General features: G+C 40.7%; 5 protein-coding genes and 1 long non-coding RNA gene across 13 annotated transcripts; 3 read left to right on the forward strand and 3 right to left on the reverse strand.

Annotated features, from left to right (window-relative positions):
- Nucleotides 1-102: 102 nt before the first annotated feature.
- LOC113722828 (senescence-associated carboxylesterase 101-like) lies at nt 103-3,140 on the forward strand. Of its 4 annotated transcripts, none has more exons than XM_072059187.1 (5): nt 103-206; nt 293-379; nt 465-834; nt 1,542-2,123; nt 2,195-3,140. In XM_072059187.1, exons 2-5 carry the CDS (start codon nt 363-365, stop codon nt 3,026-3,028), a joined length of 1,803 nt encoding a protein of 600 aa, XP_071915288.1. In that variant the 5' UTR covers nt 103-206; nt 293-362; the 3' UTR covers nt 3,029-3,140. The 4 variants fall into 4 exon arrangements, with proteins under 4 accessions (XP_071915288.1, XP_071915287.1, XP_071915291.1 ...); XM_072059186.1 differs by having other exon boundaries at nt 104-206; nt 290-379; XM_072059190.1 differs by lacking the exon at nt 103-206 and having other exon boundaries at nt 277-379; nt 1,542-1,686; nt 1,843-2,123.
- Nucleotides 187-1,550, reverse strand: LOC140011077 (uncharacterized). The gene is made up of 2 exons (XR_011818316.1): nt 1,163-1,550; nt 187-822 (listed from the first exon to the last, which is right to left on the reverse strand). It is a non-coding gene; the product is annotated as an uncharacterized lncRNA (long non-coding RNA).
- Nucleotides 3,141-6,738: 3,598 nt separating the features above from the next.
- Nucleotides 6,739-8,329, forward strand: LOC113723115 (peroxidase 31-like). Its single transcript, XM_027246372.2, has one exon. It carries the CDS (start codon nt 6,991-6,993, stop codon nt 8,008-8,010), a length of 1,020 nt encoding a protein of 339 aa, XP_027102173.2. The 5' UTR covers nt 6,739-6,990; the 3' UTR covers nt 8,011-8,329.
- Nucleotides 8,330-8,488: 159 nt separating this feature from the next.
- Nucleotides 8,489-11,621, reverse strand: LOC113723015 (U-box domain-containing protein 40-like). Of its 2 annotated transcripts, none has more exons than XM_072059192.1 (2): nt 9,336-11,621; nt 8,489-8,850 (listed from the first exon to the last, which is right to left on the reverse strand). In XM_072059192.1, the coding sequence occupies exon 1, from the start codon at nt 10,989-10,991 to the stop codon at nt 9,429-9,431; it is 1,563 nt and encodes a 520-aa protein (XP_071915293.1). In that variant the 5' UTR covers nt 10,992-11,621; the 3' UTR covers nt 8,489-8,850; nt 9,336-9,428. The 2 variants fall into 2 exon arrangements, with proteins under 2 accessions (XP_071915293.1, XP_071915292.1); XM_072059191.1 differs by having other exon boundaries at nt 8,489-8,854.
- Nucleotides 11,622-14,417: 2,796 nt separating this feature from the next.
- Nucleotides 14,418-15,601, forward strand: LOC113723116 (zinc finger AN1 domain-containing stress-associated protein 12-like). Its single transcript, XM_027246373.2, has 2 exons — nt 14,418-14,826; nt 14,973-15,601. The coding sequence occupies exons 1-2, from the start codon at nt 14,719-14,721 to the stop codon at nt 15,438-15,440; spliced, it is 576 nt and encodes a 191-aa protein (XP_027102174.2). The 5' UTR covers nt 14,418-14,718; the 3' UTR covers nt 15,441-15,601.
- A 19-nt stretch (nt 15,602-15,620) lies between these two features.
- LOC113722811 (uncharacterized) lies at nt 15,621-19,820 on the reverse strand. 4 transcript variants are annotated; one of them, XM_027246030.2, is made up of 8 exons: nt 19,534-19,820; nt 19,387-19,451; nt 18,993-19,117; nt 18,563-18,612; nt 17,970-18,469; nt 17,382-17,459; nt 16,554-16,616; nt 15,621-15,965 (listed from the first exon to the last, which is right to left on the reverse strand). In XM_027246030.2, the coding sequence occupies exons 2-8, from the start codon at nt 19,429-19,431 to the stop codon at nt 15,888-15,890; spliced, it is 939 nt and encodes a 312-aa protein (XP_027101831.2). In that variant the 5' UTR covers nt 19,432-19,451; nt 19,534-19,820; the 3' UTR covers nt 15,621-15,887. The 4 variants fall into 4 exon arrangements, with proteins under 4 accessions (XP_027101831.2, XP_071914607.1, XP_071914606.1 ...); XM_072058506.1 differs by having other exon boundaries at nt 19,387-19,820; XM_072058505.1 differs by lacking the exons at nt 19,387-19,451; nt 19,534-19,820 and adding an exon at nt 19,241-19,379.
- Between the last annotated feature and the right edge of the window lie 526 nt (nt 19,821-20,346).

Here is a 20,346-nt window from a genome sequence, read left to right on the forward strand (position 1 = left end):
TCCCAACTATGAATTGATCTGTGCATTTTTATTTTATTCTATTCTCTTATTGTTGTTCCCTATTTCTTTGGTTGGAAAATGCCCACTCCTTCGCGTAAACAGGCAAGACAGCGACACCACAGAAACGAAGAGAGGAAACAGGCCCGAAAGTGGCAGGAAAATTTCAGTGGAAAGACCAGGCACCTCTTGCTTAAGAATCTTACGGGGTACGTAATTAATTTATCGACCTACCGAAAGTTTGTTTCTTAATTCTTATCATCGTCCATCTCTCTTAGTTATTATGATACAGTAGTATTATCAAACTTGGAAGCTCAGTTGTTGCGGACAAAGCACGTCACGGTCACCCACCCCAAAACTAGAAAATGAGCCAATCATGCAAGTAAGCAATGATCCTCTCCCTATCAACTTAACGTATGATTACCCGCCGGAATCCCAATTCCAATTTGTCATCTTAACGGTTGCAGGTTTAGCAGTGGACTGGAATTGGCAAATTTGGTGGTAAACTCAGAACTGCTCCATCGTTCCTGGGATGCAATTTCTGACCTTGAAAAACGTTCCTGCACCCATGTTCCAGACCTTCCCTTATCTGTTGAATACAAAGAATGTGAACATCCAGGTATGGGTACCATCGTCGCTTTCGCTTGCCCATCCTCTGTAAATGTGCAGCAGCTTGAAAGAGTAGGTACAGACTTGGTTTCAGCAGATGAAATTGCCGGCTTCTTTTCTATGTTTGACTTCGTGCGGACCAAAGTCAACCCATCCTTCTCCGTCCACAAAGCTGCTGCATCGCTTTTTAGCTCTCATATACACTTGCTCTCCCTCCTGAAAGAGAAGGTAAATTTCTTCTTTTTATGTAAGCCGCCACATTCATGTCTTAAAAATCGCGGCTAAATTGGGTAGGATTTTGTATTGCCAGTTAAATGAAGTTGGAATTTACCCTTCGATTTCAGTGTTGTTTTCTACTATCAGCTAACATATAGTATTTCAAATGGATAATAATCGACTCCGCCATATCGCGCGGTGGATTCAAGAAACCCTTTAGAAGAAGATTTTCTATTGTGTCGTTGGAAGTATTATATGGCTGCTAGAATCACAGTCCCGGGGATGCTGTACTTAATAAAACCACCCAAATGGATTCAAAAATCAAGAACACAAAATGTACCTCTAACTGCACTCGAGGCTTCACTTTACTTCAACCATGGTGGGTCTTTTAGGAGCATTGGCCTTTCTGCGCGTACAACATATATGTTGTGTTTTACATTCACGAGCTTGAGCATGTCGGCCTGTAAGAGGTTAAGAAATTGGCGTGATGTATAATTAGGCTAAATCCAAGAGTGTTATTACTTGATCCCTACTGCTCAATCTCAAGACAGATCACACAATGGTCATTGATCAATCCAGCATTTGCTTTTCTTGTATCTGAAAGTGAAAGATGGTGAGAATGTCATATGGATTACCTATGGTAGTGCTTAACCTTTTTGAGTGCTGATCACTCAAACTTTCTTGTGGAAAGCAACTAATTTTGCGCTTTCTGAATGCAGCATGGCAATTCCAGTCCACTAATCATTACAGGCCAGTCCATGGGAGGATCAATTGCATCTCTTTTTACTTTATGGCTTCTTGGCGACATTCCCACCAAGGCCACCAAACGTCCACTTTGTGTCACCTTTGGCTCGCCACTTCTAGGTGACCGCAACTTCCAGAATGCTATATCAGAACGTCCAACATGGAATTCATGCTTTTTGCACGTAGTCTCACCTCAAGATCCTATTCCCAACACCTTTGTGTCATCCTATGGTTATCTTAGTAACAGTTCAATTTCCCAAACTGGCTACATGCCAGTTGGTACGTTTTTGTTTTGCTCAGAAAGAGATGGAGATAGTGCTTGTTTCGAGGAACCTCGATCTGTTGTGCAACTGATGTTGGCAATGAGCTCAGAACTCGAAGAAGAGCAACGCCAGAAAAGGAATCTTCAAAATGTAGATTACGGGCTCATTTTGGAGCGTCTAAAACACTATAATCCAGTACGCAAGGAATATTCACCTCTTCATCAATCAAATATAAACCCTCTTGAAGCAGAAACTATGATACAGTTGGCAGCTATTGGAGTCAAGAGATTACAGGTAAGTTACTTTACCATAATACGTGATGAAAGTCATTTTTTCTTTAAAGGATATTGATCTCAACAAGACAGCAGGGAAACCAGGGCAACCATATGACTACCTCTCTGATAGCAAATGTAGCAAGCTGGACGGAAGATTATCTAACACAGAGGAGGAATATCTTTGATCCTACAAAGAAACTGAATGACATAAAAATAGATATGACTTATCTGGAATGGTACAAGAAGGTGTCGATTGAGCAGGGAGGATACTATGATAGTTACAAACTTTGGCGCTGGAAAAGTAGGGATGAAATCAAAAGCAGACATGAAATCATGAAGCGCAAGAGAATTCTCACTCGATACTGGAGAGGCATAGTCGATGAAGCAGAGCAAATGCCTCAAAAAGAAGGTTGGGCTTTTCGGACTCGTGGGCTTTATGCAGGAACCAATTACCGAAGAATGGTTGAACCACTTGACATAGCTGAGTACTACGGTGAGGGAAAGAAAGATTATCTAACTCAAGGAAGACCCAAACATTACAGGTTGTTGGAACAATGGTTGAACGAGGACAAGCAGCCTGGGACTGGGAATAGAAACTCAAGGAGCAAGGCTTGTAGTCTCACAGAGGATTCTTGCTTTTGGGCTCATGTGGAGGAGGCTACTCTATGTTGCAATGCATTGAAGGATGGCCAAAGCAGCCTAAAAGACAGAGAAACATCAAGGAAAAGGCTCGTTGAATTTGAGCAATATGCCATGGATTTGATAAATAACTATTCGGTGTCTGTTGAGGTTTTCCTGGAGCAGAGCAGCTTCATGCAATGGTGGAATGGGTATTCTGAACTCATCGACCTCATAGGAGGATTTTTATGTCAGTCTCCCTTGAGGGATTTCATGAAGAACAAGCGCTATAGAAATTATGCTTAGGGAGTCGGAAAATAATAATGATGTGTAAAAATTGCTTGGGTCATTTTTCAATACAATAATAGAAAGGTAACAGCAGCCACCATCTCAGGAAAGGAGACACGAGATTCCAAAATGGAAATGTGGACCAGTTTTTAGTTGTAGCATCCAATGCCTGCATGGATTTGAACCCCATCCATCACCCCTTTCAATGGAGAAACCCCCAAAAAAAAAAAAAAGAATTAACTAATGACCTAAGCACTTTTTTTTCCTTTTTTTTTTTAAAAAAAAAAAATAAGAACGGTTGGAGAAGTAGTTGTTCCTTGAATGGTAATTGGCAAGTTCAATTATATTGGAGACCGCAAATTAGACTAAAATCTTGCAAATCGAAATTATGCACTTTGGTGACGGATTAAAATCTTTCATGCATTAATAGGTGTGATAAATTTTAGCACAAGCAAATTCAAATGCATGATGTATGATTTCTGTTTGAATTCGGAATTGTCTTTTTGTATGTTCATAATGCATCAATACCTATTACTAATATTTTTTTAAAAAAAATAATTACACACTATAACGTAAAGAATAATAATAATTACACACTACAGTAACTCTTAACGTAATTAACAAGTAAGTGCTCAGAGAATTTGTTAACTTTTTTTTACCGTTACAGTAGTATTGTCCCATGAACTGATAAATAGCTGGCACCCACTGGTTCTCTCCCGGTAATCAAGGTCCATAGCTGGCCTGCTATAATTGGTGAACGACGCGCCGCGATACCACATACAAACTACACAAGGCGAGTTACTTAAGGCCGATCCATATAAAAGACATAATTTGGAAAGAATACCGTGCGGACCCACAAGGCTGGCTGGATCGTGAAATACACGAAACGAAAACACCCTCCTGTTCCGGAGATTCTATTGGCCCCAAACCCGGTATTGAAGATTTGACTAAATGCATAAAGACTTGTTTTTCACCAGATTAGACTTACATAATCATCATTTAATGTATTGTCTGGTCATGGTGCTGCACTTTCACCATGTCCTACTGTAACAAATTTTGAAACATTAATGCCCTAACATTCTCCATCTCCATCCCAATCCTCTAGCTTTGAATTCACAGCTGTAATTTAAACCCTACACCCCACCCCAAAGACAAACAAAAAAAGCCACCAATCATGAATTACAGCCCAAACGAATCACGGCGCAATTGCGTGATTGTTCAATTATGCAAAGCAGCTGATGGTAGCTCCATCTTTAACTATGCAGATGCTGGCACATCCCATCGTATGAGTTGTCCGCTTAAAGCCATGAAACCAGAAAGATGGAAGAATATCTTATCTATGGAAAAAATACGTAGGTATTAGTCGGATCACGACGGGCCTCCTCTGTCGAGGATAAAATGAAGGCTTCTCTTTAATTTTTTTCTTCTTTTTTTCCCACACCAAAGTCTTACCCATTTGCATCTTCCTCTTTTTTCTTTTTTTTTTTCCTGGGTAAGAATATGCATCTTCCTTAAATCTATTTATTTTATAATTCTATTTATTTTCACTTGAGGCAAACTGATTCGAATTGAAACTTGGTGAGGCCCCTTATTAGTAGCCTTCCGCGAACTTTTACTGGCAAACAGTGATGAAGGTCGTCCACGACCGCCGTCCGTCAGGTCTTAAAGTTATTTTCTATCAAAAAATTTTTACGTTTTTATGAATATATTTTTTAATTATTTTTTTATCTTATATATATTTATATATATATTAAATTGTTATAATATATTTTCTCCAAAAAACTTTAGAAAATTATAATCTAAACAAGAGCTTGGAATATTAACGTAGAAATCCACAAACAAAAAAATTGGGAAGAAAAGAAGAAAACAAGAGCATGCGATGCGTGATCCAGGATTCCAGATGCAACACCACCGACGGGACAACCGTGCAAACTGCAAAGTGCAAACTCTGCACTGGTGGACCCCTCCACCCCATTGCTGGCCCCCGTGATTAATGCTTAAACCATTTGCCGCGTGTTCCCAAGTCTCCCTTCATTAGCCCCCACAACCCAAAACCTAATACTTCTTCCCCTGCGTCTCCCTCTCCCAACCGGATCCGGGGGATCACGGACAAGGAATTAATTTTGTTTAACAACGATAGTATTTATATAAGGGTTAATCACATTTTATCCCTTTAAAAAATACCTCATTTCTCAGTTTACCTCCTAACCTTTAATTTTGCTTACTTAACCCCCTTTAGGACAAAATTGCCCTTGCATTATTTTGACTTTTCATTTACCTTATTTTCCTTTCTTTTATTTCTTTTTCTCTTTCTTCTTTATTTAATTTTTCCTCTTTCCCACAAAAATTTCACCTTAATGATTGAAATTAAAAGAGAGGAATTGCAGAGATCTATCTTCTCCTTAAATGATTAAAAAAATATTCAAATTACTTCCCTAAAATACAATTTTTTTTAGCCTTTCAATTCTTTTAATTTTGGATTTCCTCTTTCCTTTCTAGTTTCTCATTTTATTCTCAAGAAAATATCATAAGATGAAATTGTTTTTCTTTCTTTTATTTATTTTTCTCTTTCTTCTCTCTTTCATCCTTCCCAATAGAAATTCCATTTCAACGAAAATTTTTGTTTTGAGTTTGTAATTGCATATTTCTGGGTGAAGGTTTAAAAGGTATCAAAAACTAATTTTAATTTTTTGTATGATGCCACGTGTCACAAATTTCAATTGATGATTATTAATCAGATCACAATTTCATCTTAAGATATTTTCTTGGGAATAAAATGATAAACTAGAAAGGAAAGAGGAAAACCCAAAATTAAAAGAATTGAAAACCTAAAATAATTGTATTTTAGAAAAGTGATTTGAATATTTTTTTAATCATTTAAAGAGAAGATAGATCTTTGCAATTCCTCTTTTTTAATTTCAATCATTAAGGTGAAAATTTTTGTGGAAAAGAGGAAGAATTAAATAAAGAAGAACGAGAAAAAGAAATAAAAGAAAGGAAAATAAGGTAAATAAAAAGTCAAAATAATGCAAGGGCAATTTTGTTCTAAAGGGGGTTAAGTGAGCAAAATTAAAGATTATGAGGTAAACTGAGAAATGGGGTATTCTTTAAGGGGAAAAAATGTGATTAACCCTTTATATAATCTACTTTATCCTATCATTATAGAGGGGGAGGGGGACCTAACTTATGGAAGGAAGTCACTGAAGTGGCAAGTCATAAATAGTAATCGATAGTAGGAAACGTTTAAATTCTTGGCCTTTCACCCACAGTCAAGAAGTTTTAGTAATAACTAACGGACCAATTGGCTATTTAATGACGCAACCAAGACTTAATGATGTGATGCTTTTTAAATTTTTGTAATAATACCTTTATATGAAATATTTGTAAAACTTTATATCGGACGTATAATTATTATGCATGAAATTCATATAAATAATATTAATAAAATATTACATTCTTGTTATAAGCATGTACAAATAGTTAAAAAACAGTTATAACTTATTTTAGAAAATGTTACACTATTCTAGCATTATTGACAATCGTCACTGCCCTGCATCTCTTGCAAGAGTAAAGCAGTAAACAAACTTTTTTTCCCCTTTTTTTTAACCTAATCTAATTAGATTTACCCTTCTCCGTTACTAATTAAGGTGACAAAGTCCTCATAAGTACTACAAGAGTAAAGAAGTTCTCAGCTTTTTTTTTTTTTTTTGGTTCCTTTCTTTTAATCTCATCTCTAAATTCAGAGGCGGCATTATTGGTTTCCCTCTCCACCATCTAATCCCCACTAAGTGATACTAGTCGCGTAGTCCAGAGGAGGGAGAACAGAAAGATACAGCCAGCAACTTCATTCTCTCTCTCTCTCTCTCACTCACTCTGAGTCTTTCTGACAGAAGAAGATTTCCTCCTCCTCCACCCCCACCCCCACCCCGGCGCATCCCCAAACAAAACCCCCAAATTGGTTGCAGCGGTAGCGCATAGCAATGGCTTTAACAGCTGCTGCTTTACCATTCTTTGTTTTGGTGTCTTCAATATGCATTGATGTTTCCTCAGCCTCCCAATCCCATTACCGGCAAATTCGGCCCCCGCAGCTCACCACCAACTATTATCAGAAAAGCTGCCCCAGATTTGAGCAGATCATACAAGACACCACCACTAACAAGCAGATCAGCTCCCCCACCACCGCCGCCGCCACCCTCCGCCTCTTCTTCCACGACGCCCTCCTCCAAGGCTGCGACGCCTCCGTCCTCATCTCCTCCACTCCCTTCAACAAGGCAGAACGCGACGCCGACATTAACCTCTCCCTCCCTGGCGACGGCTTCGACGTCGTCGTCCGCGCCAAGACCGCCCTCGAGCTCGCCTGCCCCGGCGTCGTCTCCTGCGCCGACATCTTGGCCGTCGCCACCCGCAACCTGGTCACCATGGCCGGCGGCCCTTACTACCCGGTTAGACTCGGCCGCCGGGACGGTTTAGTCTCCAAAGCATCCGCCGTCCAAGGAAATCTTCCCCTCCCCACAATGTCCCTGACTGAAATCATCAAAATATTCGGGTCCAGGGGCTTTTCGGTCCAAGAAATGGTGGCGCTCTCCGGCGCTCACACCATAGGATTCTCGCATTGCAAGGAATTCAGCTCAAACATCTACAACTACAGCAGGGCCTTAGAGTCGGATCCCTCCTACAACCCGAGGTTCGCGGCGGCATTGAGAAATGCTTGTGCGGATTACAAGAAGAATCCGACGTTGTCGGTGTTCAACGACGTAATGAGCCCGAACAAGTTCGACAATAAGTACTTCCAGAACTTGCCGGAGGGGCTGGGGGTTTTGTCGTCGGACCGAAGCTTGCACTCGGATGAGAGGACGAGGCCGTACGTGGAGCTGTACGCTAAGGATCAGGATGCATTCTTCAAGGCATTTGGTCTGGCAATGCAGAAGCTGAGCGAGTATGGTGTGAAGACTGGAGGGGAAGGTGAGATTAGACGAAGGTGCGATGCTTTCAACAACTGATCGAGTGCAATACTGTGAAAAATTCAGGGAGGGACTGTACGTTTAAATATTTTGGTTGATCTCAGCTCTTCTTTCGTTCTTTCTTTGTTTGCTTACCTTACCATTTTTTTGTATTTTTCAATTGAGAGAATTTATTTATGCATACACAAAATATTTACTACTAGTATTTAAAATGAAATTAAAAAAAAAAATTCCTGTAATAGCACTAGTCGTCCTAGTCATTCATAAGCCAAGTGCAAATAAATCACCATTAAGATTAGTGTTAGTACTATAATACAGATGCATATAATAATAATAATTCCTTGCTTTTAGCTCCATACTTCCTTACTTTGCTATGGACATAATAATAAATCTGCTCCGTCCCTCCCTTTAGCCTCCAAACCAAGTACAGTACGCTTTGAATATCAGTAAAATGTTAAGAACCCAAATTAGTAGTACTATTCTGTTTATGGGATTCGCAGCAGAGCAGACAGATAGGTAGGTCAATGATTGATTGATTGATTGATTGATTGATTGATTGATCTCTACATGTTGTTGTGTTGAAAATAAAATTGGGACCTGATTATTATCATTATTTAAAGAATCCTATGTTGGGAAGGGGGGGCAACTTCAGTTCTCTGTCAACTAGGGAGCGTGTATTGAAGCTGGAATTCTTGGTTCTAGGAATGGGAGCAATTACAAAGATCTGCTCCATCTTAAAAATGCTTCCCTTTAATTGAAGCTGGTTTCCTACCGGAAAGCCAGTGGTGAAGAGACTTTGTCCAGGGTGTGGTACTAAGACTTCTTCGACTGCTCCATCCAAGAAATTTGCAACTGCAGCTACCGATTTTGACATGAACCCTGCCTATCAAAGAGCCCAATTGCCTTGTTAGTCTGGAATGTGACATCCATGGTTCGGAAAACAAAAATCGTAAAAAGTTTGCATTAGCAATCATCATCATATGCTGCACGCAAAAGAGATCCAACAATTGGGCGGCGGTGAGGTGAGGTGAGGTAAAAATCTTTGAAGAAGCCAATAATGAACTATGAAACCAAACTTTACTTAATTTTAACAGTACTAGTATCATCAACCATTTCTGGGAGGCGCCATTGATGACCAAATCCTTTAACCACTCTTCCGAAAAGAAAACTCCAACAACTGATTTATTATTCACAAGCAAATAATTACTAATTTATTAGCACCACTCTTCCACTACCAGAAATTAGATTTAAGGAAAAATAGAACCGGAGAACGCTCGCACGCGTAATTACACTTTCATTCCCTCCCCCCCCCCCCCAATGGTTTGGTTTAGTTCTTTAAGGGGAAAAAAAAAAAAACACTTTACCAAGAAAGTCATCCACCACCATGGCATGGCATGGGTTGCTAGGAGAATCGGACTGTTCACAGCACTGCAACCGCCGCAGAAGAACCGGACCCGTCACCGGATTGATGCTCTACCCCTGCCCGAACTCGCATCCTCCTCGTCAGATTTCAGCAACTCCTCCCAATCCACTGCCTCTTCCTCCTCATCCTTTTGTTTCAGAACCTCCAAAATCCTCCTCACCTTCTCCTTTGACCGCTCGCTTCCCATCTCCTCCAACTTCTTCAACACTTCCTCTGCGTTGGCCTCCTTCGCCAATCCCTTAAACCTTAACCCCCCGTGACTCAACCCATACAGTGCCCCCACGCAGCTCTCTCGAGTCGAATCCCAGTCAAAATTCTCCCTCTCGAGCATCTCCATAAAATATCCCACTGCCCCACCGTCCAGCATCGCCCCCCGCCCTTCCGCGCTGGCAGCTAAATTGCCCAGCACCAAGAGGATCCGACCCGTCATGTGGCCCGACCTTGCCATGCCCAGCAAGACTTGCACTGATCCCATTTTCACCATTTTAACCCGATTGCTCTGGACCAAAGAAAGATGATAAAGTGCCAAAGCCGAGTCATGGCGAGTCCGCTCGGAGTCGGACCGGAGCGCGTGTAGAAGCGGAGGCAGCCCGCCTAACACCCCAATTGCGGTCTTGTTCTGATCATCAAGCGCCAAACTGAAGAGGGCACCGGCAGCGTGGTCCTGCGACTCGGGGAATCCACCCCTCAGAACATCAATCACGGGGGGGACGATCCCTGACCTCACGATCTTGACCTTGTTTCGATTCTCTAGGGACAGGTTCACCACAACGGCGACTGAGTTCACCTGAACAGAAGCGTATTTGGAGGTGATCAGAGGCCGGAGAGCCGAGAGTAGACGAGCCGTGCAGAGATTCACCCGGGATTCCTCCTGGGTCCGGGTTAGTTTCCGGAGGGAAAGCAGAGCCTCCTCTTGCTCGAACACTTGAGAGCTCCTGAGCTTGGTCGCGAACTCGTCTTCTTCGAGGGAGCTAGGGTGATTCGAGGACTCGATATCTGAGGAGGACGAAGAGGAGCAGCAACAAGAGGGGCGGGTGGTGAAAGGCAGAGGAGTGGTGGGCCCGCTGATGACAGCGGCGGCCGTCACGGATTCCTCGGAGCTGGTGGAAACTTGACTAGGCGTCCGAGTCGGCTCGGTTTCTTGGGAGGAGAACACTGATAATTGATGATTAGGCTTCTGCTGGGAACGGGAAGCGAGCAATAAGGTGCGAACGAGGTTATGAGCGGAGCAGAAATCGAGGGGTTTGGGAGGAAGGGTAAAGAGGGTAGAATGGCACCAGCTGAGGATAGCGGACTTGAGGGCGAGGTTAGGGATGAGGGTGGAGAAATCGGGAACGGAGCCGTCGGGGAGGGTGGGCCTGAAGTTGAGGGACTTGCAGGCATCGATGCAGTTGCGCTCGAAGGAGTGGCCGGAGGAGACAATAACTGGGTCGACCATGAGGGAGCCGGAGATGGGGCAGACGAATTCCGGAGGAGGTTGGATTTTTTGCTTTGGGGATTTCTCGAAGTGGATTTTCCACTTGGGCAGCTGCTTCTGCTTGGCGCCACTGCCCATCTCCCTTTTTCTTTGTTGTTTTGATCCTGAAAAGGTTTTCATATGTGAGGGATATTACGGATGGATAGGCAGATTTCAAATCGGGTAGGTGTTGCGGATGATGATGATAGCAGTAATCTTATCAACTTTGAAAGAGGGATTGTAGTGCTGACTACAATTGGGGACATGATGATGGTAATATTCTGCCGCTAGCTGATGAATCTCTCTCTCTCGTTGCACAGATTGCTACAGAGTGTAACAGACTAGCCAGTTGAGTAAAGTGAGGAGCGGAAGTGAAGGGAAGGGATAACTATTCTTCTTCCGGTCAGGGAGCTAGCTAGAATGAACGAGCGATCTCCGGAGGATCTCTCTCTCTCTCTCTCTCTATCTTGCGTTGGTTGATACACCCCTACTTGATAGGATAGGAAGCCAGAGTGGGCATTAGCGAATGGCGACTGGCCAGGTTCGAATGTTTATGATCAAATTGGCTACTATGAAATACTAGTATACTACTACTAGTACGAGGAAATGTCAAATTGTCAGCACTCAACCGTGAGATGGTGCTAATCATTCCCTTCCCTTAAAAGCTTTGCGTCACAAGGAAGGATCTTTGTTGCTGACCTCCTGTCCTTTTTTCTTTTCTCTTTCTTTTTTTTGGGTTTAAATTCACTCTTTTACCCGTTTGGCTTTAATACTCAAAACTCTCTAGCTGGGGGCCTCTAAGAAGAAAATTACATGACAAATACAGACAGCAGGATCCGACAGATGGCTTTTTTTGACACGAGCCAAAACCTTAGTGGGATTTTTGTTTTTTGTGGCACCCCCGCCCCGAGTTTTTGCTTATTCCATCGACGACTCTGTGTCATTTTCACGGGAGTTTGTGACTGACTTCGTGGAATTGAAGTGTAGGCTAGCGAGGGACCTTTTACCCAATCAAACCGACCCCTTTCTAGTCTAGTCTTGAAAAGCTCAGAAAGAATTTGAGGTTAAAACTCTTCCAACATAAAAAGCGATACAGAGAGCGCTGTGACATCGATCAATGAATAATAAACATATAAGCATGGAAGAGCACTGCACAACTCTCTTCAATTATTTTTTTTTCGTCCCCAAAAACCTTAATAACTAAGGTTCGCCCTCTGTCGTCGCCTTGTTCTAGGCTGGCCCCTTTTCTGAAAGCTATCCCCTTTGTCCCTCTGCTCAGTAAAGCTCGCTCTTCCACCTTCCCCTGTCTATAATCATTTACGTAATACTTAGTAGTAGTATCAAACAACTGTACTATTACACTACTGTTTTTTAAAGGGGGGAAAAAGGTCTTTTCCTTCTCTTCTCCTCCAATAATGTTGACAGGCTTGCCAAAAAGACCCCGTGGGTTTGGTGCCGGGGAGGGGGCCCATATTTCCTTGATAGAGAGTAGCATCAGCAGTAATGGCGTACAAATACTACTAAGCTACGTACAACTATGTAGTACTCCATTAATTTAAGGGCCCTCAGTTATTCTAATGGTTCTGTACCGCAATACTAGTGCTTTGCTATCGCTAGAAAGTTATTCATTCAATTGTTCTAAAAGCAGCAACACTACTCTAGCTTTGGTTCGAGAAAAAGACGTAGCAGATATGTATTTGAGAGAACTAGTGCTTTGAACTTTATGAAAGGAACAAATTGGCACCAACACCATCTACCTTTTTGTTTGTTGTAGCCATATGAGAGGAAATGATTCAATTGGGTTATTGCTGTCCATTTTTATGCAACACATGCCACGTTTTGGGTTGGTGCCCTCTCCATGCCTTTTAATTGGTGATGATCTCTCTTGGTTACATACTCTATCCAGCATGATGGCCCGTGCATTAGTTAGAGACTAATATCTGTTTCGAAGAGGGAGAAAAAAAAAACTTTAATGCAAAGGCTTCCTGCAAAAATTCCCTCATTTTCTTTTCGGATTGCTTTCGGTATGAGAAGTCTGAAAATCAGGGAAATTTTCTTTTATTGGGTGTTGGGGGGCGGGGGGGGGGGGGGTTGCAACTCTCCCATACAACATTGTGGCCTCACAAGTTTGATTTCAAACAAGTTTGCTTTGGAGTATAAATGAGTTGGATTAGAATGTAAATAAGTTACAACATAGTGTAAAAAAAAAATTTCAAATAGCTATTTTACCTTGAAATGGAGTCACATAAAACTTGTGAGGCTCGAATCGTGACATGACACCTCAAATCCAGTTGGGATTATCAATAGTGCCACTACTCAATGTCAATCTCACTTATCAGGTGAGTGTAAAAGAAACTTAAACAAATAGCATATAACAAATTAAATAAATAGGACATTCAACATAAATATAAAAATGGCACTAAGGGTTCCATGTGCCTCAAATCACATGTGTTTACGTTAGAGTGGTGGGAAGGTAAATGCACATTTACAAAATGCTTATGCACTTTGTTTATGCACTTTGTTTTTCTTAGTTTATATATTTGGCACTCCTTATTTTTAGGTGTTACAGAAAACAATTTTTTTTTAAGGTAAAAGACGTTAACTAAGTAAAAATGCCCTAAAACACTCTAAAGCTGTATAAGGACACTTAAAAAAGTATATCTTAAAAGACACCCCACCATTAGTCCCAAAACTTTCTCCTTCCTTTCCTCTTCCCCACCACCTTCCTAAGGAGGGAAAGACTTCTCCATCCAACCCTAAACTTACTACCGTTGTCCCTCCTTTTTCCCTCCCTAAATTTGGAGGAAATAGGAGAGGGTTAGCAAGGGGAAGAAGTGGCGGGAAATAAGGGGTAGAAGAGAAGAGAAGAGAAGAAAAAGGGGTGTAGCGGTGCGGGGAAGGTAGAGAGAGATATAGGGAAGGAGCAGGTGTTATGAGTGTTTTTAGACAAATAACAATAATAATTTTTCTAAAACAATAATAATGAGTTATAATAAATTTTAGACAAGCACTTAAAAAAAAAAAAAAAAACATCCATCCAAACGAACCTTTAAGTTACTTGTGAGTTGTGAGCGTTAGCATCAAGCAAACGACATTCTAATCTAAAAGATTTATCAGTCATGACTGATAAATTCTATCATTTTTTTTAGTGCCATACTCATGATTACCCAATAAACTCTTACCATATCATTTAAACTCTTAAAATCATCTAAAGGGTAATATTTCTATTCACACGTCTAAGAGCGAGTAGGGTAGATACTCATCACTATGGTATCCAGAAGGTATTCCAGCGATAAACTAACGAATGGTTTTCTTTGACGGAGAGATGAATTGGAGGCCACTGCGCGTGCTCCCTTCTCCTAAGTCCAAATTTCACTGCGGTGGCCATAACCATGAATTGCTAATGGGCTTTACAGCCAACAAGCCCATGGAACATCCTAGAAGAAGAATCGAACACCGACCCAATTCCACTGCGGTGGCCAATAGCGCGCAAAGAAGCGCGTGAATGACAAAAGGGCGTGCGCACAAGGCAGACTAGGAGGCTACGTCGGATATATAAATAAATATGCATCTACTAGGCTTATGCCCCAAGCCATCAGCTAGCAGAAAGAAAGAAAGCCATAAGCGTAAGCCTATAAAATAAACTAGAAACGCTCCCTCCTCCCCGCTTCAGAGAAATCAGAACAACAATCAAATCTTTGGACCAGAATTCCGATCAGAATCGATACTTCGTATAATTGTCGATTAGTAGTCCAAGGAAGAAAGAAAATCACTCTTCATCATCACCATCTTTTCTTTCCTTCCTGCTCTGCTGTTGGGACAGATTAGGAAACCATAGTTCAGGCGAGAAAAAAGAACAAAATTTTCAATGGAAGGAGGAGGGACGGAAGCTTTCCCGGATTTAGGGAGGCACTGCCAACACTCTGATTGCCATCAACTCGATTTTCTCCCCTTTAAATGTGGTGCCTGCCATAAGGTAGTTCTACTACTAATTTCTTTAATCATCTTTTCGTTCAAAATCCTCCTAAAATTTTATTCTACCGCGTCAAGCGACTTGATTGACTGTCTAATTAATACAATGATGATCCTATCAACATTCAACTTCAAACTCGGATTTTGCAGGTCTTTTGCTCGGAGCACCGATCCTACAAGGCCCACGACTGCCCCAAATCGGAGCACAACAGCCGGAAAGTTGTGGTCTGCGAAATATGTTCGACGTCGATTGAGACCACCGGGTATGACGGTGTAGATGAGAATTCTGCACTGAAGAAACACGAGACATCACGGGATTGTGACCCCAAAAAGAAGAAGAAGCCCACCTGCCCAGTTAGGCGGTGCAAGGAGGTTTTGACCTTCTCCAACTCCAGCACCTGCAAGCACTGCCAGATTAAAGTTTGCTTGAAACATCGATTTCCAGCAGACCATGCGTGCTCCAAGCACATGATCTCTTCGTTTTCAACTTTGGCCAAGGATGGGAAGGAAGCCAATAGCAAATTCTTGCTTGCTTTGGCTTCAAGAAACGGAAAGGATTGTGGGAACAAAACTCGTGGTTCTACTTCACCTCCTGCACCTTCTGTCAAAGCTCATTGATCCAAAAAAAAAAAAAAAAAAGTGGATGAAGAAAACAAAAGTCAAAAAATTTGCAGGATTCAGCTCCTATACATGTAAATAGTAAAGCATCTTGCCATTTTAGTTCCGCCCCTCCCAAGATTAGGGTGCATTAATGAATGGATTTACTTTTGACTCCTTGATTTTTAGGATGCATCAAGATAAAAACACGCTTTGTTGCTTGATATCTTTTGAAGCATCCTACATATAAACAAGACATTGGTCAAATTCCATTTGGTTGCATGAACAAGAGACTTGCTCATGCTTTGATACAGATTTACCAACTGTTAAACGCTATACACAGGGCAAACAACTGCACATTCGTATTTTGTAGCCTTGTAGCTTTTGAAACTTCCATTTGTAGACTGGGGAAATAAAAAGTAGCACATTTTTTGAATTTAATTTCCTGAATTACATCGCTGGTGGCATTCATGCAGCAGAGGGTAGTCCTGCTGAAGGTCGTTTAGCTCGGGGCAACATAGCTATTAGGATTTTCTTCCTTGGTCCCTGAAAGGCAAATGAGACTTGTCAGGAAGCTAATTATAGACGACGATGGCAAGGCACAAAATGGAATACACGTTCATGCTAAACACAAGTTCCAACTGTACAAAAATAACCGATTTTGTTGTTGAGCAAGCCAAGGGTACACCTGCTCAAGAATCGAGATCGAATGGGACAAAAGAAAAGCGGAACCTTAAAAAAAAAAAGTGAATATACATAACAATAATCTGCTTCAATAAGGCCACCTTTGTCTATGAGAATCTAGTTTTCTATTTTCAAAGGTCGCTTGAAGTAACAACTGCAAAATTCACAATAACTCAGTATCCATCTCAATCAGCTTTAGAAACAAAACCTTTGGTTTGCGAAATGAATCGCAGAGATCTGATATCTCCATTCAGTCATGAAAATTTTTACCTTACCAAAACTATAGGGCTGCTTATCTTGCTCTTCATTTAATTATTTTTCATTTACTCTTCAATTTGAAGCAAGAATGGTAATCGTCTCTAAGGTGCACTTCTTAATTGACATTAACAATCATCATCAAGCTAATGTTGCAAGGAAGTAAGGGTTTCCAGCGTAAAAAAGTATAAATACCATTGGTATACCCAATTCCTTCAAGTCACGGTCTCCCATCTGCTTCAATGCAGCCATGTCCACCTGCAATGAAAATTAAACATGCGGTAAAGCGATAGAATCAATGCACAAGACTTAATGTGTAGCAATATATTGGTGATAGTATACCCACATTGGTGATAGTAACTGTAAAGCAAGTGGTGGTTGAATCAAGAGAGATTTCTATGAACAAGCTTGCAAATGCCATGGGTTACAATCTTGGTCTCTCTTTACACAAGTAACTCGTGCAACAATCAACATCTTATACATGAAGCTCATCCCCTAATTCTGCTTGTTTCTGGGTGATCATTTAGGTTGGGGGAGGTGAAGAGAGAGAGTGGATGGATGTCCCCATAACAGGGGCTAATGTCTAAGGTTCATATGCCCAAACTAATAATCATTCAAAATTAGCAATAAGTACTTGAGTGCCCTGGAAAACTCAATACTTGGTGAAGATAACACACACATGCTGTACTTGCAAACATTTGAAAAGTGGCAAGGAAAAATAAATCAAACAATAAATCTTCCAACCATTTGCAAGCATCTCATGGTAAAGTCAATTGATTTTAGTGATCATCTGTCTATGCTTGTTTTGCGAGAATTTTAACAAGCAAGCTTGGGATGTGGGAGATAGACATCTTCAAAAGACAACATTGAGGACAAAGTGATCTATTAGAACTCCTTGCCTCAGCATGGCACTTTATCCTCAATCTTCAGCAAAAGAAAAGAAACATGAAGAACAGACCCTCAAATTCCCACATATCACCAAAATGTGGATGGTACAGAAGTATATTAAATAAATCAAGTTACCTCCTCTGCCTGAAAAAGGATGGCGTACTTGCCCAAACCAAGTGAATGCAACAAGCTAGTGACAGTAAGATGTTCATCCTATGCAAACAACAGGTAAAAACCATCAAGAGGGCATTGACAACAGTGACTAAGGAAACTAATGCAGGGAAAAGGCAAAATTAGCTAAAAAACTATATAGTACACTTGTATTTGGATACATAATAAGTGCAACGTTAAATGGTGAAAATGCAGCGACTGATGTTAAATCTACTTAAAAGTTTTTTTAGAAAAAATGTAGTACTCCAAACAGATTTAAGAACAAAAAATGTAACTGTGTTGCTCAAAGTAATCTGAACATGGTAAGAAAGTCTATCATAAGATGAACTAATGAAGCTATTTGTTAAGCATTATCTAACAAGAAGGCAGCGTATGAGTCTTATTGTCCACTGGTCTAATTTCAGCATCTCCAAATTCACAAGCGTAACCAATTTTTCCTTTACAAAATTGATAACTGTCAATCAAGGCACTTCTAAGTTAGCCACCAATCTCTTGGCCGCCATAATAATATGCTAGAGTAAGATAAAGTAAAAGCAGAAGGTAAATTCATACAGCATAAGTGTTTCTCAGCATACTGCTACTTGCTGGTGGAAGATCCTTGAAAGGCTTGCTAGGATCCAGACTGGTCCTTGTGGTTGCAGCCATAACCCTCATAGATGTAGGGCCCTTTTGCAAAGGATCCAAGAGATCAGAAGACACCATACGTCCAGCTCTGGAAGCCAAGACTGGCATTGGTGATTGCAGCACCTCACCAATAGCCCTTGAGGATGATATGCCTCCAGACATTTGGGGATTCCTAGTTGGGGCTTTAATTCTTAATCCATCCACAGTATAAGAACTGTAAGAACTTTGCAATGATTCCATCCGCAATGATTCACCAGCCCTTCTTAATGGTGCAATATTTCTCGAAAGAGATCTTTCAGGCCCTTCTGAAGATTGAGTATTCCACGACATCTTTTCCAGTAGTTCCTTCTTCTTCTGTTCCTCAATTCGCCTGGACATTCTTTTGTGCAATAGTTTCAGACGTAAGTCATTTCCGCTCAAGCTTACATCTTCATATACCAATTTCAGTTGAAGAGAAGTTAAGATACAGACCAAAACTATGCGATATTAATCTGATAAAAGTTAAGACATATGAAGTTTACCAGCAGAGCCAGTGTATCCGGAATTTCTTGAAATTATATCCTCCTGGAGTCTGAAAGCATGACATCAAAACCCACTAAAATCAAATTGACACCAGTAGTTCCGACCACTAAAAGACCACAGAAATCTTCAACCTAACAGATTGAAAAATATACAGCAGAAGAAAGAAATTGATATTGAAGGGATAACGAACAGAATGTGACATTTTATCACTTCTAAAGGAACTCAATTATGAGTTCTGAAGGGCCAAAAATACTAAGCAAGAGTATCTTACTGGCTAGAGAAAGGTGTTAGATTCCCTCATGTGTTATGTGAAAAACAGGAAAAATTAAAGTATTTATGTGATCTGTAAATTAAAGAGCAGTCAGCAGAGATTGAGCATAGTTTTTGAAGAAAAATGGTGAGGAAAAAATTGGGATAGGAAGCACCAACCTCTTGTTGGTGTAAAACAAAGAATCTTGAGCACTGCCATTGGCCCTAGATCTTTTGGTTCCTGATAATGCGGGAGCATCGCTAAGGAAACCCTCAGAGTTATCCGACGTCCTCCTTACTACCTTCTGCAAATCAAACATAAATTTCACAAACACAGCACAACATACAGTTGAAACATTTAATTCAGAAATTCATAATGACTCCGAAGTTGACCTGTAGGTCCAAACACAAGTATCAAGAAATTAGACCTCATAGCGTGGGGGCCGCGGGAAGGGGAAAAGAGATCGAAGACCATGGGGATGAATCATGACGTTTCCCAACCCCTCGAAAAGAAATGGTGGGAAAAAAGAACAGAAAAAGAAGAAATGGAAAGGGAAGATAAAGGAAGGCTTACTTGACCAGAGCGTCCAAGAGTGATGGTCACCTGAGGTCTTGCCATAACTTGATCTTGCTCCCCTCCTTCACAATACCCAAAGCTCAAGTAGCCGGAAGTTTAACCCAGTAATTATTAAATAATAAAAAAAAAAGATGGGTGAATTACGTCAATGAATAAAATCGATCACAAATAAGTAGGAGTAATCAATCTGGAGGGCAAGAGCACTAAAAGTGGAGGTCAGCATCCTCTCGGAAAGTTTCATCGAAGAATGCAAAATGTCAAAAGGATTGTAAACGGTGGGGAAGGCAAATGACAAAATGGCAAAGGAATGTTTGCCGGAGAGTCTTGAGTGTAGTACCGCCCGCAGCAGGAAAGGTACCGTAAAGGGCAAAAGCGTGGGGTGGGGTTGGAGTGGACTCAGTTACAAGTGTACTGTTTAGTAGTATTTACTACTCCCTACCACGTAGACGTAGTCCATGAATGGGTCGGGCCGATCCATTCCAGGTGCAGCAATATTCAACAAAATTTTCTTTTCTGCGGGTGGGAAGGGGAAATGACGAACAGCCTTGGCCCGAAACGGAGACAGGTATCTATCAAAATTTGGACAATTCTTTACTTTGAAAAGCTAAATTGGACAATCTATTTGAAAAGGTAAAAAGAAAAAAATTGCTTGACAAATTTTTCAACATTTAAATTAGATTAAAATGGATCAAGAAATTCTCATAAAATGTTTATGGTAAAGCTTAAAAGAAAATATTAAATATCAACTTTATTTTTCTTTCTAAATAAGCAAAGTTTTGTATGGTCAATAGAAATTAGTAACATTTAAAAAAGATTCTTAAGAATGTAGACGGCAAGAATGAATTGAGTGATATTGAAAGAGAAAACATAAGTAAAAAATTTCGAATTTAAAATCTCTCACTTGCATAAAAGAGAGAAATTTATAAACTTGTATACGATTTGTTTCAACATCTTTCT

The sequence above is a fragment of the Coffea arabica genome, chromosome 7e (genome assembly GCF_036785885.1).
Source record: "Coffea arabica cultivar ET-39 chromosome 7e, Coffea Arabica ET-39 HiFi, whole genome shotgun sequence".
NCBI lineage: Eukaryota > Viridiplantae > Streptophyta > Magnoliopsida > Gentianales > Rubiaceae > Coffea > Coffea arabica.